This window comes from Seriola aureovittata, chromosome 10, assembly GCF_021018895.1.
Source record: "Seriola aureovittata isolate HTS-2021-v1 ecotype China chromosome 10, ASM2101889v1, whole genome shotgun sequence".
NCBI classification, from domain to species: domain Eukaryota; kingdom Metazoa; phylum Chordata; class Actinopteri; order Carangiformes; family Carangidae; genus Seriola; species Seriola aureovittata.
The window spans coordinates 16,839,898-16,859,441 of record NC_079373.1 but is presented as its reverse complement, the minus strand read 5'-3'; the positions used below and the strand labels follow the sequence as shown (position 1 = coordinate 16,859,441).

Genomic DNA, 19,544 nt, shown 5'->3' with positions numbered 1-19,544 from the left:
AAGTAACATTTTTACAACAGGACTAGAGAAAAAAACTGCGGTAACATGCTCATAAATACAAAAGAGCCTTTCTATATATTACTCGTATGTATTTAGGAAGCCTAACTGTCTGCATTTCTGGGAGACAGACACGGTGTGCAATTTGCAAAGGCTAATTTGTTTTAAACAGCATATGGAAAAACTCCGCCTCCACAAGGACCCACTCTTTTGTCTGCCGTGTTAGAAAAACATGCTCAGCCATGCACCACTACACAAACCATTTCTGGAGATTTTTTGGAGGACTTGTAAAAGCCTCTCTACTCGCGCCCTACCCGGAGATGTTTCGTTCCCTCTGCACCGCTACTGCTGTCAATCTGCATTTCAGAATCAAAACACAGGCTGGGAATTGAACAAATTATTTTGCTGTTGGCAAAAAAAAAAAAAAAAAAAAAAAGGAAAGTAAAAATGACTAAAAGATCCAATCTGACAAAGCAGAAGTGAAGGCTACATGAACAATATGACCACATCAGAATCATTTCACCTGCCTGTCTGCGAGAAGTCATCCCTTGTCAATTTCTGCATGTTATAAGATAAACTAGTGAGGATGGGTTTTGTGCAGTTCTCTCTGCAAGCTATAAAATAACATGAATATCAACATGGAGATAACAGTCTCTGTGCTCCAGGCATTTAAAGCACAAATTTGTGGCCCTCTAGTTTACTGGGTGTAATTGAGTATTCTTGTCTGTGACTGTCTTTTCGACCCAGGCAATTTAGCATGCCAGTATGTTGCAATAAAAATGACCCAATTAATTTGATTAGGAAGCTAAGGTTCAAGATACAGAGTGCGAAAACATGAGTCGAATGGTGAAGAGTGTGAGGGGATGCTAATGAGGAATAAGTTAATGAGGGAGATGTGTATAAAGGAGTTTGTGTGCATGCATGTTACATTTGGTTTAACAAAAGCTTTGGATGAGGATGAAACAAGCATGAGTTGACTTTATTGTGCCCCAGGTGTTGGCAGGAAAATGATCAAATACGTAGCAGCAGAAACTGAACTAACTGTGGTCTTTATGAATACAAAACAGCAACTTGAGCCATTAAATACTGAAACAAGGCATTTGTACCATGCATTTCATGATTGAGGAAATGCTGTCTGCTGTTGAAGATGGTGGAATATGGTTGAAAACTCCATAGTAAGAGAGTAAGTGGATCTTGTGTTAAGATTTTTTTTAGTTTCATGTAGCTACTTTAGGATAAAACTGATGATACATCGTATACAAAATGTCTTTACACATGTATTTGTAGGTCTAGATTACATTGAAATGAATTCAAATATATACAACTTTTCAAAAGTAAACTCAAATGATTGTTATTCCTACATACAAAGGCACTTATGGTCACATTGTAGATTATTTGAAATGTCTTAGAATTCTTTCAGCCTTTAAAAATACTATTGTGTGGTACAGAAGGAACAGCTAGATCATGAAACCTTTAGGACAGTCACATATTTTTGTTATTTTGGCTCTGTTCTCCATCATACTTGGAGCTCAAAAGAACTGTGAAGAATCTTTACACCTAAATCAGAATAATAGAATACATAGTATCCCAAATTTGGGGGACCAAAATATGTTGGACACTTCTTGCTTGTTTCAGGAGCTTTTGGCCTTCAGTCTGCAGGGAAACACATGACCAGTTAGACAGATGTCAGGTGACTGACTTGGCCAGAAACACTATTCCCAGTATTTGGGATAAATGCTTGCCTTGTCTGTATGTTTTGGATCATACCAGTGTCCTAAAATTGGAGGTGTAAAAAGGTCAATGGGTCCTGTGTCCGCCCACTATGGTTGAGAACAACCCCAAACTGTGTAAGCTGAAAGTCAACGCTTTAACCCTACAGTTATACTTTCATCTCAAATCCAATGTGCTGCAGCCTACACAGAGCCAAAACTACAAAAATAGGATATGTTGCTTTCTGTGATACATTATGATCTTATGTTGGCATTGGCCTACATTAGAGATAGACTAAAAATGTGGGAGATTTAGCACAAATCTGGGCAAAGTGAGTTCAGGCAGGGTCACCCTCCACTCATCCCTGCCTGTCTGACACAGGATACACTCTTTGTAGCCTACACAGGCGCAGAATATAATTTGTTTTAAAATGGTGACATAATTTCCGAAGTATTTCTGCCTTAGGTATCAATTATCATAATGGTTGTCTTTGCCAATACCACGCACTCCTCTCACATCAAACACACACACACAACGCGGTGCGGTGCACTTGCTCCGTTCCTCTCTGAACCCCCCTTCCCACGATCCGCCCACCATCTCGGGACTGGAGTCACGTGTCTCACCGCCTAGTGTCTCTCTGCGAACCGACACTACCACAAATCAAACTCACCCAGCGAACAGTGAAGAGAGAAAGGAGGATGAGGGACGGTGGGGTGCACACGGACAGAAAGACCCTACGACACCAGCGGGCTGCAATGGAGAACGCTCAGTAGAGGATATCCGCTGTGCTGACACGCGAAATGCTCTCTCTGTTTCCCGCAGAGGAGGGATATGACAAGACATCCGAACAGGACGGGAGATGAGATTCACACTGTTTCGGAGACCCGCTTCATCCTGTGATCTCAAGCTGTCCTCCTGTGAGCCGCGGGCTTCGGGGGTGTACGGGACACGGGGCGCGCAGCTCACAGCCGCTCCAGCTCAACTGTGGGTTGAAGAAATTTGGTTCTTTCTGTCTCTTGTCTTAATCTGCTGGAGCTCCGTGGGTCCCCGAGGGGAAAGGTGGTCTTCAGCATGAGGGCTGTTTCAGCAAACTTGTTCGCTGTGCTCTTCATGTGCGCCCTTGCAAGTGTTTTCTACGTCTGGAGCGCACTGGAGAACCGCTTGGAGCGACACAAACGGAGGTTCTCAGTACCGGGCGGAGGGTCTTTTCACCAAGGTCTCCCAGCGGACCTCTCCGCCAAAACTTTCCGGGCATTGCTCGCTGTCCGAGCGGCACAAAGACCGCACTTGGGGGGCAGACTTGAGGCTCGCAACCTTACCGATCAAACTGTCTCTGCAGGAAGTCGAAATTACCATATGAATGGGGATAACAAGAGGTCAGCGCGCCGGGAGGGCCCGGTCAAGTTAGGTTCCCCGGTGGAGGATGGGATATTTTGGAGTGAATGGCTCGAAGATCTCTTCCCTGAGGGCTTCACGGAGGAATATGCTCGGGATTGGCGAGAGAGAGCCAGGACATACCGGATAGTGAAGCTGGAGCCTGGATGCGGTAGGATATCCAACCAGCTCGCCACTTTTGCAGACGGGAGCAAAGCGTGTGTGCGTTACGGGATAAACGCGGATCAGGTGCAAGGAGAAACTTTGACATATTACCTTGCCAGTTTACTGGGCATCACAAACCTGCCCCCTCTAATACTGTCACAGCTGAACAGCGACAGTGAACAATGGGCGGCTGTGAGGACGCGGATAGATGGTTTACAGTGGAGTGACCGAGCCGTTGTTTCTCTCACTGAGTGGGTCTCCAACCTGACCGGGGTGGTCACACCTGCGCCACTCAGACAGGAGAGCAGCGGGCTGCATCCTGTGCTTGCAGAGCTCCGGAACAAGACGACGGCGGAGCTGCTGGAGCTTATGCAGTGGACCGACCTGATAATATTCGACTACCTGACTGCAAACTTCGACAGGCTCGTCAGCAATCTGTTCAGCCTGCAGTGGGACTCGCGCGTAATGGAGAGGGACACCAACAACCTCCTCAAAACGCCCCAGGGTGACCTTGTGTTCATAGACAACGAGGCCGGACTCGTACACGGGTTCCGGGTCTTAAACATGTGGGAGAAATATCACAATACGGTGCTAAGCTCCGTGTGTGTGTTCAGAAAAAGGACCACGCAGCGCGTGGCGGAGCTGCACAGGCGCAGAGACTCCAGGAAAAGGCTGCTGGAGCTCTACAGAGACAGCGAGCCTTTGTCTCTGGAATTAGGATTTCTCTCAGAGGAGCACGCTGGTGTTCTCCAGGACAGGATAGACAGATTATACAAACACATTTTGCATTGCAAAGGCAAGTACAGCCAGCTGTGAACGTTCAGCACGCACTGGTGATGGATTTGTTGCCTGCACAGTATAATGAGCTCTGCAAACGCGATTGGCACACCTGTGCCAAACTGATGCGCATTACACAGAACTGTCTTGAATATCCAGCTGAACTACCTCTTGTGAATAGAATGTGTTGCTTACTTTATGAATAAGTAAATTTGACACGTTTATAAGCTCCCTGCACATATTTTCACTGTATGCCTCACAGAGAGGAATGATTAAGGCCAGTTTATCCTGTCTTACTTCACTCCACTGATGCTCACCTGAATAGGAATCGATGTAAAGAGTAGGCTATATTTGTGACTAGGGTGTGGTAATGCAGCCCTTCATGTGTGTGTGTTTGGATTTTTGCCTTGTGTTCAGTAATCCTAATGACAAACTCCTAAGCCTTAACATAAGTTGACTCTTGAATACTGTATTTCTGTTGACATCTGGCTGGCTTTTTATAGAGGATCGTTTGCACAGTACACTGTCATAGCAGCACCTGCACTCTTGTAATTGTGTTTGCATTGCATATTCTGCCTTAAAGTCACAGGTGTATCATGTCCATTGTACATGTTGTAAGTACCTTGTAAATATCGTCTGGCTACCTGTTTTGGATATTTGATGCTCCACTAATTTAATGTGCGTTGTAACATTCCAAAATCTCTTGTTCTTTTTGATAAATACACTGTAATATAATTTAACCGTTGTCAGACTGTGTTTCATATGCAGTTTGTACTAAACTGCCTTATTAGACTGCATCAAATATTTACCTATGTAGGGAGCGCGGGGATTTCTCAGGCCTCTGTACTTGCCCATTACAGTGCTCTCATTGTGCTATAGAAATATCTTGTTCTGGCACACTGTTCCCCAGGAGCCATTCTGTCAGCCACAGGCACGATACAACAGGAATCTCTAATCCCCTTTACAATCTCACCCAGAATGATGAACTGAAGGAGACAACTGACATAATTTGACATTCTCCGAAAAGGGTTTTAACTGTTCCCTAGCTATATCAACACTCCATCCTTTTTAGACCAAAATGACAGATTGCAGAATATTTGTCACACTTGTGATATAAACAGTCATTGTGCGGCCAAGGCTGGATGGCTTATTGGCTCAATCTGTTCAGATGAAAAGTAAGGAAAGTCCCTTACTGGATGCTTGAGAGGCTGAATCAGTTAATGAGAGCTATGCTCTCAAGGTAGAGCCCCGTTTACAATTATTTCAAGGTTGAATTAGTAATTGTGAGAGGTATGAAAGAAGAAGTACAGATATATTGTTTTGAGGTCAATTGTATTATTTCGCCTTTTACTGTTTCTCTTAACATCTGTCTTTAGTTTGACCCTTCTGGAAGCATCCTTTCCTTATTAGTTCCACCATGGGACCAGCTCTGTGTCTCATTTCTGGTTCTAGACTTATGAGCACATCAGAAAGAAAGTCAATGATTAAAGTTTTAAGTTTCAAGGCCCAATTCTTTCCAGCCTTTGACTGTCCTGCACCTCACCTGGTTTCTTTTACGACTTTTTTTTCTAAATATATGGCCAATTCCAGGGCACACCACAACTGTTTGTACAGCTCCGTGGAGAAGGATGAGAGAATGAGTGTATCTTGTACAAATAGTGGCTCGATTTGAACTCGCAATTGATTTAACTGATTGCAGCACGTGTGTCGTGATTTGTGCTTCTCCTTGCTAGGTCGCTACATAGTTGCAGATGAGCAGCAGACGTTGAAGCAGGTGTAACTGGAGGCTTTTTCCAGAGTAAGTGCCTGCTGCAGCTGTAATAGGGACTTGGGGATCAATATGTGCACTGGCTGTTGTATAGGGAAAAGCAGGTCATGTTAATGTGCTGGTTGCTGGGTGTAGGGTTAGTATATGAACATGTGTGTTTCAGGGTGGGGGTGGGGGGGTGGTGGTGGTGGTGGTGGGGGGGGGGTTGCAAAGACTGCACTTGCAGCTGGACATGGTGCTCTAAGCATGTCTGTTAATGCCAAACAAGAGATTTACGACAGGCCGCAGACACCAGGGATTAAACACAATGCTAAACTAAGGTCTGCATGTCTAAACCAGACTCACAACCCTTCCTCCCTTCCTGCCTCACACAATCTCCCTCCCTCTATAATTCACCCACATCTCACCCTTCCTGTCGCGCATCCGTCTCTGCTGTTAACATCACTGTCAACTTCATTTGTTAGCTAAATGGAAAATGAAAGTTTCATTTTCCTAATGAGTTTTTTTGTGGACTCCTTTGCACAAGAGAGCCATTTTTTAACCAGGGACCATGCCAGCTGTAATCACACTAATGGTGGATATCAAAGGGGTTGTTGAATCACCCTTTTAACTGTTTGCATATGTTCCACTCTCACTCTTGCCTGGCTTACTTCAGCTCACAACACATATTCTTTCAAGTCCCCCGTTTTTTTTTCCCCACCCAGAGGCAAGCAAATCTTCATTCACATACCTATGTGACATGGTCTGATGAACGCAGCTTGTCCTAGCTTGTGGCACCAGTGATTCCCTCATACATGCCAGTGTTCTGTGGTTTCTTCAAGATGTGCTCATTTTATGTGTCAGTACACTGAATCACAAGCTCAGACAGTCATACAGCCGGGGGCCCGCAGCAGGCCTCAGCACAGACCCCAGGTACTCAAGCTGATCTTCTTTGTGCACATTGCAAACATTCCAGAGGAGCTGAGGGAGGCTCATCTCCATGGACACATTGCAGGCAAGGGTAAGGAGTCCCAGCTGTGTACATAAACTCTTGTCTAAGTTGGCTGTGTTCCTATATTTCATGATTTTTAAAAAAAAAACTCTTAATAAAGTCAGGATCATGTGGAGGTTATATTAAAAGAAAAGGGAGGAATAGTATGACAGTTTGGAGAATAATTATTACTGTAGCTTTCTTGGTGAGAGATAGATGAGAAATATATAACTTCTATGTTGGTCTGATCAAAACAAGGACAAGACCAGAGTTGGTTATCATTGCTTAGTTTAGAGACTGGAAACAGCTAGCTGGCTCTAGATAATGAAGTCTGCCTTCAGCTCACAAATCTATCTTGTTTGTTTAATCTGCACAAAAACTGAAGCATAAAAACTATATACTCTGGTTTATGAGCCAGACTATTTCTTGGCTGGGGTAACTTCTCAAAGTCTTTGCTGGTTGCCTGGCAACCTGACAGTGATGACAAGACTTCAGGAAGTAACTGTTACCACGCAAGAAATAGTTTAGCACACAAACAACGTAAAAACTGCTTTAATTATTTTATACCTGTGTGTAAAAATGAGTTATCACGTGTTAATTAGTGAGATTTAGATGTGCTTGCAGGTGGATATTGTGCTATTGAGCCAGGCTAGTTTTTTGCCCCTTGTTTCCAGTCTTTATGCTAAGCTAACAGGCTGTTGGTAGCCTTGTATTGACCAGACAGACAGAGAGGTATCAAATCAATCTCATCTAACTTTCATCAAAAAAGCAAATAAATATATTTCCCAGAATGCTTAACTGTTCTTCTAACACTAAAATCATTAAAAGTCACAAAGCCGACAAAATTTTAGGTACGCTCTAAAAACAGTAAACAGTTGCGTCATTGCACCGAACCGACTGCACCGAGTAAATAAAAAGTAAAGTCGGGTGTTTCGCCAGACACAAGGTGACTGACTGACTTAGACTGTCCCTTTCCAACAGACCTGCCATGTGTGAGGGGATGGACATAACCAGCATTCTTCCATGGCTACACAGTGCAGAGAGCTTCCTGCGCATGACTGAATGATTTCATTATGAAACACGGCACACACTGGGGGGAGAGTCACTTAGTCACAGCTGAGTGGATACGGGCCATGAAGGGTAAACTGGGGGGCCGGGGCAACAACTGGAGGGGCTTTGGCAGTGGTAAGGGCTGTACATGCAGGCTGTGGTGTGCCTGGAGAGCTGGCATAAAGCCTGGCTTTGTCCAAACTAAGGTTGTAAGAACAAGGTCAGGGCCTCTGGGCCTTCTTTCTCAAGACAAAGTAGAAGGTAATGAGTAACAGAGGCAGGCGAGAAGGGGGGTGCACATACCACAACTAATAAGGAGAGAGAAAATGTGTTAAGTGTAGTGACCTCCTCTGTTTTCATCTCAGCATGTGTATGTCCAAATGAATTTAAGTCAAATCTAAAGATGTCCTGTCCTTTTCTCTTCCTCTACCAATAAAGTTGATGTTAAAATCAGTTACACTTTCAGTTGGTGACTATCCATAGGTGTGGGCTTTGGATTTGTGGTGTGTAGCCACATTTCATCACACAGCGCGTGTTTAACAAGTCTATGCACCTGGAAACATCACAAGGGACACCCAGCTCCGTTAATCACTGCCAAATGGATTTACTTTTGAAGTCAGCAGTGAAAAGCATGCAAGTGTTTGATAAATGAGAGTGAATAAAGATGTAAAAAGTGAGAGAAAAAAGGTAAAATAAAAAGAGAAGGTGAGGTGGAGTGATGGGTTATGTGTCGGTGTGCGTGTGTGTGTGACCATGTAAAACTAAGCCTCTGATGGGCAATGTCTTCAGCCAATAAACTTGCATCCTTGAGCGGGGGAATTGTTTTTTTGCAGGGCTCTGCCACAGTAAATCAAACACAGGGGAACAGACTAATACATCTGTCCAGCTGTTGTCTAGGCGCTCAGGGCTGCCATGCTTGCAGATTATGGAACAGATTACATCCTCCTTGTCCCTTTCCATCACAAAAGTCTGTTATTTTCATTGTGCTAGTTTATATTTTCAGTCTCTCATGACAACCAGTGAGTCAGATCTTTGACGTAGTTTATGTTGACAGAACTATACTGGCTGATACAGACATACAACGTTTTATGTTCCTCATTATATAATTTCATATTATTATTAGATATGGAACAATAATATAGCCTATAGTATGTATACAAATAGAGAGATCTGCATATAATCCATTAAACTGTTTTTGAAACAAGAATTGTTTAACCTCAGTCTGGATTTCCTCTATTTTCCCTTAATACGATTTGCTTCATGCCAGTCATTGCATACATAAAAATAAATCCTGATTAATTTCCCCACTTAATTCCATCCTATTTGTTATGCTTCGTCCCTCAAGCTCTGTCTCCAAAATGTCAGACCATAGCCTGCAGAAAGTCATAAGCCTCATTTGATTTCATGTATAACATTTGCATTTTGGAGCATAAAGAGAATAGGTCTACTGCCATCTTTCTTTTTTTCACAGATAAACTGTATAATGATGGCCACACACCAACAGCACATTAAGATGGAAAAAAAATTGCCCTAGTTGTAAGTCAAAAGCTCCAAATGAAATGTTGGTAAAAGAGCTAAATTCAGCATGTGCTTTACTCCGCCATCGTAGCACGTCTTGAAATTCTCTTTTGTTTATTTAATCTAGGATTACTCAGCCATGACATTAGCTGCCTCGTAAGGACCTTGTTGTGTTCAAGTGTTTTTGCCTTGCTTTTCCCCTCCTTACTTCAACTGAAATGTTGCACAGCATTTGATTGACATGCTTGATGGATTTTGATATTCCTCTGGGTGATGCCTGTTGATTCGTCAGTACAGCCAGGGGACCTGTTTCAAGTACATGCCGTTTCACTCATTTGCATCTGGGTTCATCTCTATGTTAATGTGAATTAGTATGCTTATGGAAATGACTGTTTTTTTTTCTTTCTGTCTTTTTGCTGGAAAGAATCACTGATCGCATTCATGGGGAGATAATCTATCATTTTGCTGTTGAATGCGTTCTTTCTCATGGCCACCTGCACCTAGCTGAGACTGCGGCCGTAATTAAGATATTTCTATGCAAATGTCATGAGGGGAGATTATGAATCAGCCCCAATGCCAGACAAGAGTTGATTGGTCCAAATTAGCTGGCTGGACATATGGTTGTGTCTACCTAACAAGGACGTGAGGATGATTTTTCTAATTCTGAAAAGGTGTATGCAAATGCTGCACCACTTGGCAGACTATTGTAAAACTTTCATATCTGTATGTATTTTATTAATTAGATTTTAAATTAGCATTTATAAAACCTTACCCCTACTCAACAGCATTAAAATATGTGTTCATTTTCGCCATACTTGCTGGCACAGTGGAGTTTTTGGTTTTTTGCTTTTTTCCGGGGGCTGTTACTGTTTCATAATAAGAGCTTTGTCCTCTCCATGCCTGAAGTGCACAGAGAATCGATACACAGAAGGGCAAGAGGACGTGTGATACTGGTGATGACAAAATACCTACAACTTGCTGAAACAGCACATTCCTTCCTGCTGGCTGACCACTTGCTTTTCTGAATGTTAGTGTTGGCTGGAGGCTGTACCCTGTCAGAGACCCGCATGTGGTTACTCGCAGTAGTCTTTTTGAATTATAGCACCCAATGGCTGCGCCTGTGCTCAGTAATTTGGTCATTTCTATGTAAATTACACTGTGTGCCACCATCGTCGGCTGTTGTACCACACAAGTGCTCCGGCGTTCCGTAATGTTCCATAATGGTACACTGTTACACTGAAATGATTAAAGCTAACTGTGAGAAAATGTCATGACGGTCAATCAGTAGATAAGTCAACAGGAGCATAGACAGAGGAGCAGGTCACTCAGGCATGCAGCGATGAAGATGGGCCTAAGAAGCAGGCAGTCGTTTTGGGTTGCGTCCAGGTGCTAGCCTCTCTCTTTAGAGGGGGGAAGACAGAAGAGCTCACTAGAGACAAATATTAGGGGGGGGGGGGGGTTATTGCTGACTCTGCAGTATCATAGTCATTTGAACAAGACTGCACGTGCCTTAGTGAAGGTCAGATGGGACTGCTGAGTATAGGACGCAGAAGAATTGGGGCAATGTATAAAAATTGTGACACAATTATATACATAGAACCTAACGAAGCCTATGTGATTTCATGGCTATTCCACTTCAGGATTTTATAAACTTAGACTTGGGTACAAATCTTGCCAGCACTGCAAGCCAGGCAATCTCAGCCCTCACAGACACTATTATCCTTTCTGTCCTTGATAACAATATCCCTTGATGGCAATGTCACATTGAATTATCCTAAGAAAATCAGTTTTCTGTGTATTTGAACTAGCTGCTGTCAGAGTTATCTCAATTTTTTTTAACAAAAAGTGCAATCTTATCATGATTCACACCAGACCATAACCACGACTTAGTCTTAGCTTCTAGTCAAAGATGATGAGCAGGGTTATGAAAATGTAAGAAATTTTAGAGGTTCAGATGTTAAGAACAAAGGCTCTAGGGCATCTGGGTAGTGTAGAGTTGAAATACTGCCTGTGACTGCAGAAACTTTAAAGTTAAAATGTTAAAGGCCCCCTGTCGAGTTTTTAACCACTAGTGGCACTATGAAGCAATATTTTTTTTTTTTACAAGAAACCATGATAATGAAATGCATGTGTACACACAAACACAACACATCACACACACTAGGTGTCGGCTTCACAGTATTGCACTGAAAAAGACTGCAGGTTAGCAAAGATAGATGTAAACGCGGTGTGCAGTATGTGCCTGGTGAGGAACTTGAGTGGGTGCCATCTTAGAAAAAGTGTCTATTAATACATGACTTCATACCACTATGATTTCATCTTTCATCCACCATAGGTCAACAGAATGGCTGGCAATGACAGGGAATATGGGAATCTGGCTGTGAGTAAACTGGGAAGAACAAAAATAATAAAAAGGGTAATAAAAAATGCAGACATCCTGTGTTTTGCTTGTCTTTTATAGAGACAAGATAGATATAGAGAATTTTAATTATGTGTTATTATGTACACTTTAAAGACATTCCTTTCCTTTCACACCTGTAACCTAACTCATCTCAAATAACAAGTCTGAGACATCCAGGCCGCCCACACCAGCAATTACACTGCACTCTGACATGACTGTAGGGTGAGGCTTAGTGTCTAGCACTTCATGACACCCTCGCATTGACCGAACCAAAGGAGAAACAATACACGGCGTAATAGTTCACATCCTCCCAGGGTTGAGAGGCAATTCAAGCCACAAACCTCTGTGTTTTAACCTTATACTTAAGTATATCATGAATCCATTCAACTGAAATGTTGAATGTGGGAGGTTTCAATATCCATCCAAGAATGAAAAAAAGAAGAAGGAAAAAGAGCACTTAACATACAAGGTGGGGTTACAGGAAATTCAGAGAGCCATATCATTTTGTGAATCAGCAAAGTTGAAGTCAACAAAACAAGAGGTTTTGATTTAGTGATGTCTCTCCTATCCTTGTCTCAGTTTTTTCAACTCTCTTTTTTGTCTCCCTCACACTTTTATTCCCCCTTAATTCCCCTCCACTCTTCCTCATTCTGTTTCTTCACATCTATTTCGCCTGTGCAAATATTGCCATTGTGAGATCCCGCGGGCATTGATTGATTGCGGGTGGGGGCAAATCATTCGGGCTAGTTACAAAGACATCTTCCACAAAATCAATGCCACTGAAAGAGAGACTAAATCTTTTTAAGGTTCCACAATCGCATGTAATATACCACTGTCTACCACAAGGGGAATATCTAGTATTTTCTCTTATTTTGTCCCCTTTCATTTTCATCCCCACTCCTTTGATTTTTGAACCACCTCATCTATTCTATATCATCTATCCTTAAAGAGAAAAGAGGGGGTTTATTGGGCACTTGAGCATTGAAATATATCATTGAGATCAGCTACCGTATATGAGTCCATTTAATGGCAAAATTTATTGCCTCCCATCAGGTAATGGAAAGGTATAAATATTGGCTGTGAGATGCACTAAGACAGAAAACAGACATCCGCAGCAAGGGCAAAGAGAGTGCAACAAAGTGATTCATTCATTTGTGTGTTGACCGTTATGTTCCTCCTACTTTGCCTGTCATGGGGAAGTAACAGGGAGCAATATAGTTATGTAAGAGCTAAATCAAACTACAAGTTGGAAGTTTAGCGATGGTGACGCTGAAGTCATGCAACCTTGGTGTCGTTTGTTCAAAGCCAAACATTAAGCGTTTTACTACTGGCGATATTTAGGCTTCAAAAATCAAAAAATAGGTGTTCATTTATGAAGATTATCTGAAAAAGATGTGTAAGTATCATAAACTTTTTTTCATCCAAGAGCTGATTCTCTGCAATAACCCAGTAGAAAAATCCCATTGGCTTTTTGTTGTTTGGAAGCAGGGTGATGCTAACTTCCAGAATGGCTTTCAAAATAACATAATCCCTGCAGCACCCTATACAGAGTAGTACTAAGTTGAATGAATATGACTTATATAGGGAAAATAAACAAACAAGAAAAAATTGTGTGATGGGGGACATAAACTTTTCTTTTTCTTTTTCTATTTTGACTATAAAAACGTGAAAGATCAATCAACGATGAAAGAAATGGTTTCGACACACTCATTCACACTGTACATGTGCACAACATACAGCAGGAGACTGAAAGAGATCCAAGGGCACACACCTGGTACACAGATTGAAAGAAACCTCTGCTTTCACTGACAGACAAACAAATGGAGGGCGATGTAGTGACTAGGCTAGGGACAGGCAGATGGGTGACTTTGGGTGTGCAGGTTTAAAGAATGTGAGCTTGCTGTGCAGGAACAACAGAGTCAGGCTGGGCCACGACCCCGACCATGTTCTGTTTTTATAACCCTCAGCCTTTTCAAAAACATGGCTATCTCTGCCGTCCCCAAATTCTCTGCTGTATCTTTCTATCTGAAGTTGCCGCTGAACACGCAAGTCTGCATTACACGCTCATATTCCCATCTCGTAAAAACAATAGGTGTGTGTGGGTACGTGCATGTCGTCAGCAGGCTTGTATTCCATGCTTCTTCCATGATTCAAAGGCAGAAGATAGTTGACCACCCGAACTAATCCATCAGCCTTGTTGGCTGTCAACATGTTGCCCTTCATAGATATTAGGAAGCCTGAACGACCCCCGCCCCCTCCTCCTTCTCTCTCTGTGCCTGTCCCCCTTTTACCCCTCCCAGGTGTTCCCATAACTCACCGGGCCTCAAATCCCACGCAGGCATTCCTGAACTTCAGAGGCACATCGGCAGATGAGAGCCTGGATTTATGGCTTGCTGATGGACAGTGGAGGGGGGAGCGGAGCGTGAGAAGGTGATAGGGTCCACTTCAAAGCGGAGGAAGCGTTTGTTGTTGTTCTCTCCTGCGCTCACTGGTGCACAGCTCTCTCTTCCCTCTGCCCCTCTGACAGCTGGAGTGCTCAGTCACTGGTTCACACACTGTTACGCAAACAGCTATGTTAGCTTTCATTAAATTCTTTTGTAACCTACATGAATAGATATAGACATGGCGTCTTTAAAGTTTGCCTCTGTCCCTCTCACACATTGACAGACACACAGAAATATTACAGACATGATTTAGCCTTTCATTTTTCATAATATCAAAGGTGACCCTTCAAAGATTGCCTCCAAGCTTTTCTTATTGTGCTTGGATAAAATATTCCTCTTGCTCCTAAATGCCACCTCTGTCTGTGCTATTAGAATTTATTTGTGTGACTTTGCATATAACATCATAGGTCACAGACAACAGTGCGAGTGTGTGTGCATCTATGTGTCTTTGTATATGCGTGAGAGTGTTTGTATTTGTGTGTGTGACCGCACCCTCCATCCCCAACCGGCTAGTGTTACACTGCAAGGGGCCCACGGTGTGTGAGGTTGATGGATGTGTGGAGTGGTATCGTCTCTCTGAGCCGGATGTGTAATGAACCCTGCTTTGCTTCTGTAACATTTGGGTTGATTGATTACAAACAAGGACCATTTAACATGCAGGGGTGCTGCCTCTTAACAATGCAACATAGCTTTACAGATGAGATCACACAAAGCATGAGTAAAGACGCCCTGCTTTTGTCTACAGTGTGCTGCTGATTAAATTAAAGCTGTGTGCGTGTTATCAAGCTTTCCTTCAGCCCACATGAGAGTAATAACCCAAGATGAAAAAAAGGTATGTGATGATTCATATACAATTTTCACATCTTCACAAACTGTAGTGCCAGAAGTTCACTACTCACTTTTATGGAAGAGAGGATACACAGAACTATATTTGTTGCTGCAGGTTTAAATATACAAACCATCTCTCTTTTATGTCTCATTTCCTTTTCTTATCCTGTCTGCCTTTCCTTAACTACTTGAACAAACAATAAGCTTTTCCTCTTTGAGTTTCCCCAACTCTATTTGTTGTTAAAGGGATAGTTCGGGTTATTAGACGTGGGGTTGTGTGAGGTAGTTAGGCATAGTCAGTCTATTCCCTGCTGTAAATTTGGATCGGTGTACTATCAGTTGGGAGAACGTTTGGAGCACTGGCATAAAAGGTGAGTGTAGGAACATGGTGGTTCAACAGTTGAGAAAGTGTAGTTCCAAAGGAAAAGGCTGTTTCATGGCAAGATCAAGCAGTGAAAATATTCAAAATAAAGTGTACACTACCAATTTTGGTTTTGTTGGTGGCCATTTTTAAAGTATCTAAAACAGGTTCTGACCCTGTCCATAGCAGCACATCCCTCAGCTTCTGTGCCAGCACTACTACTTCTCTAAAACCTCTGGCAGGTAATACATTTTGTATAAGTACCTCATACAACACAGCGTCAAATAACCCCAACTATCACTTTAAGGTGGAAAGCTGATGTAACTTGTGGCTGTTATTCCCAGTAACCAAGGCAATTCAAATGGCGCCAGTCCTCCTGCTGCTTAATCAGACCACTGCTTGTTCACTCTCCCCTTTCTCATGGTCTCGCTTGCCAACTAAAACCAGCCGGGCATTATTGAAAAGCAACCTGCATCTTTCATCTAATGAAATCTTCTGAAATGTCAGCACTTACACATGACTTTTGTACGGAATGAACTTTTTTTTTTTGTGCAAACTTGTGTGAACTTTATTCACCCCCTATACATACACACTGCACACAAAAATTCAATTAAGAATGTAAGAACACTTTCTCACTCAAGTGAATGGGGAAGTGGTCTCAGACTTTTGGACCTCACTGCATAGGCAATGACTTCAAAGAGTATTCAGACTTCTTCTCTTTTTTGCACATTTGCAGATGCAGATTAAATTAAAATTGATAAAATTGCTATTTCTTTCCATTTATCTATACTCAATAACCTTTAATGACAAAGTGAAAACATATTTTTGCTAATGTTTGTATTTTAACTGAAATCTCTGTGGGACTTCAAACTGTGGTCAGGGGGGATTCCTGTTTGTTTTAATTATCTTTGAGATATGTTGAGAACTTGACTGGAGCCAAATCTGTGGTAAACTGAATTGATTGGACATATTTTACAAAAGGCACACACCTGTGTATATCGGGCCGAATAATTCACACCACATATAAGGACAAAAACAGAGCCAAGGAAGTCTCTGTAGACCTCTGTGATAAAACTGTGGTTTTGTATAGATCGGAGCAAGGGAATAAAACTACTTCTTAACCTTTGAGTGTCCCTAGGAGCACAGTGGTAATTGTAAAATGGATAGTTTGGAACCAGCAGGACTCTTCCTAGAGTTGGCCAAATACAGAGAGGTCCTTGATAGTGCACATGACCTTAGACTAGAGCAACAGTTCACCTTTCAGCACCCGAAGCATACAGCCAAGACAACGTTGGAGTGGCTTCAAGACAAGTCTATGACTGTGCTTGAGTGGCCAAAGAGGACCCTAGAAGACTTAAAGCTGTAAAACAGAGAATTAAGGGCCTGAATACTTTTGTAAATTAGAGATTTCAGTTTTTGATTTTTAATAAACTTGCATATTCCTAAAAACATGTTTTCGCTTTGTCATTAAGCGTTATTGAGTGTAAATTGATGGTCAAAAATGGCAATTTTATTGGTTTAAAATTAAATCTACAACACAATAAAGTGTGCAAAAAGTGAAGGGGTCTGTATACTTTCTGAAGTGGCCATATTGATCCTGTTCCCGTTTGTCTCTTGTGTATGCCCTCATAGTTTTCCATTTCTACTCCTTGCAGGGAGCCTCTCTAACCTGCCTCATTTAAGTCACTGCAGAAGAGCTTCTGCAAAAGCCTTATGCTAGATGTGTGTGTGTGTGTTTGTGTGTGTGTGTGTGTGTGTGTGTGTGTGTGTGTGCGTAGTGAGTGTTGTGCTGGCCCTGAAGTGACACAGTGAGGGTATAAATAGAGCAGGCCCACAGATCACTGTGCCAGACAGAATGTGGCATCTGCTGTGCTGGGAGTGCAAAGTGTTTGAGAGCCTCTAAACTCCGCTCCATTCCTCTTCCCTCCTCTCTCTCTCATCTTTCTTCCTCCTCTGTGCTCCTGTCTGTTCATTCCCTTCCTCTCTCTCTCTCTCACTCCCTCTTTTTACCTTTTTCATCTTTTCTCTTCCCCCCTCCTTCTAGTCCCTTTTTCACTCTCTGTCTCTTTCCTTCAGTCCCTTCCCTGCTCTGTCTCGTTTTCCTCTTGCCCTGCCCCCTTCTCACAGACTGCCACACATCTGCTGCCATGTGTTGAGTGTTGTGGAGCGGTCCCATTTTTCAATTTAGGCTATAAGATCCTATTTCTAAACACACAGAAGGAACTGGAGAGGGGGGTGGGGGGAGATAGAAACGACGGAAGTAGGAAAAAGGCAGATAGTTGGCCCTGCAGTGGTTCACATCAAAGCCCTGATTTTATATTTACCATGCTTTACAAATTCCTCCACTGCAATGCTACACATGTTCCATGTAAAAACAATTTAATCCCATGGGATTATGCGGTGTACTTGCGAGGCAATCTTGAGCGGGACGGGCACTTCTGTAAGCGCAGGAGATAAAAGCAAAGTCATTGTGATTCTCTGCAGGTTATTTCCCACCCAGAGCCGATTATTAATCCTACTGATTTAGCGATTCATTTCCCTGCTCTCAGTAAAGCCATTACAAAGTGACGGTAACCCCTCTGCCCCCACTATATCACATGTTGCAACGGACTGTAGCATATCACGCAGAGATGCATATCCTAACAACATGCTTCATTTGTATTCGACACTCAAAGTCCCCCTACACAGACACACTCTACACGAAAGTTCAATTAAGAAGGAGTTCCTTCTAGCGTCATTACTGTATTCATTCATCTACCGGTTTTTTTTATTTCCCAAAAGCACACCACTTAATCTCATAATCTGCTTTTACAGTGACTAGTGTTGTATTCCCTAAAAGACAGGGGACAAACAGATTGCACAAGCATACATGCATGCACACACAAACAGTCCCAGTGTCAGCCAAATTAATAAGAAGCTTACTCGTCATCAGATTTCCATTTTTAAAATAATTCATCCATTCTTCCTACTTCCCATCCCTTTTTCCTTTCATCCTATATCCTTCTCCTTAGCTGTCTCCACGCTCAGCGACAGGTAGTCTTCCACATTTGTTTGCTGACTCAGCGCTATGTCCACCCTCTGGCAGTCCTATAATTGTTTTAGCAGTTGATGTTGGACAACGGCAGTGGGAGACTTGCAGCAATACAGGGAAAGAAAAGGAGGGGCTGCCATCAGGAAGATGGGGGACTGTCCAACCGTCAGTCAAAGAACAGCAGCAGGTCAACTTTTCATCCTTTTGTTTGCTCGCAGGCAGTGTTCTCGTCTGTGAAGACGAAATTCAATCTTCATCCTTTCACTCAAGTTTTTCTCTCCCCTCCACATTACCCCGCCCTTTTGAGAAAAAATATTCTCTGCTTCTATCCTCCCTCTAACCTGCTCTTCCCTTTTTCTCACTCGTCTTTCCTGAATCCCTTTCTTCTTCTTTCTCAGCACTCCGTCAGCCACACCAGCAATGCACACACACAAAAGACTCTACTCCATTTTGTAGGCCTCGGGCGTTGCTGTTTGAGTGAACATTGTGTGATTCTTTTTTCGCCTTTAAATCTGTAATTACCTCAGCGATTGAGCCAAACGCAGTCGCGCTCCCTCATCTTCCCCCATCCCCCAATTTTCCACTCTGACAAGGAAAGAAATAAGGTTCATTTTTCCACCTTTTGACTGACAGCTGCGGTGTTACCTTGAGATGAATGCTAGACTATGATCAGAGGACACAAGTAAAATTTATAAGGTCAGCTTCAACTTGAAAAGATAATAAGAGGTTTGTGATGTGGGAGGCTTTGCTTTCAGTTGACAGGTTTCTTTGTGAAATGTGTTTCCCATTTCTTTTCCTAACAAGGAGTGTGTGGAAACCCTTCAATCATCATCGGAACACTCACAAATTGTGAAAGTCTGGCTGGTTTGGCAGCCAGTTTTTAAACTATTCAAAAGTGTCTCTTCCTTTTTTCTCAAATGCTCTCCCTATCTCACCAAACACACTCACCTTGGAGCTGTGTCTCTTTCAGTGTTTTGTAGGCTGAGTCCTCGACAATCAACCACGAGCCACAGAGGACGCCATCCGGGGACTTGGAGGCTTGGAAGGCTTTTGCCACTGAGAATTTTCCAGGGCCACATCAGTGCCAGGATTCCATATGTCAGGGGGCACAGAGGAGCATTGTGACCCGGCGCCCACATTTAGGGGCCTG

General features: G+C 42.8%; 2 protein-coding genes across 2 annotated transcripts in view; one reads left to right on the top strand and one right to left on the bottom strand.

The window, feature by feature from the left end:
* The window catches only part of pamr1b (peptidase domain containing associated with muscle regeneration 1b), a 55,978-nt gene extending 36,434 nt beyond the window's left edge, over positions 1-19,544 (bottom strand). Inside the window, exons 1-2 of the mRNA XM_056388412.1 lie at positions 19,343-19,544; positions 14,048-14,285 (exon numbers count right to left, since the gene is read on the bottom strand). Of these exons, the coding sequence (XP_056244387.1) occupies positions 14,048-14,072 (25 nt within the window). The 5' untranslated portion in view covers positions 14,073-14,285; positions 19,343-19,544. The remainder of the gene's footprint in view (positions 1-14,047; positions 14,286-19,342) is intronic.
* Positions 2,357-4,763, top strand: fjx1 (four-jointed box kinase 1). Its single transcript, XM_056388413.1, has one exon. The coding sequence runs from the start codon at positions 2,779-2,781 to the stop codon at positions 4,060-4,062; it is 1,284 nt and encodes a 427-aa protein (XP_056244388.1). The 5' UTR covers positions 2,357-2,778; the 3' UTR covers positions 4,063-4,763.

Bases quoted from the DNA above. Each gene is read 5' to 3' on its own strand.
- fjx1 (XM_056388413.1), top strand. From the start codon at position 2,779: ATGAGGGCTGTTTCAGCAAACTTGTTCGCTGTGCTCTTCATGTGCGCC.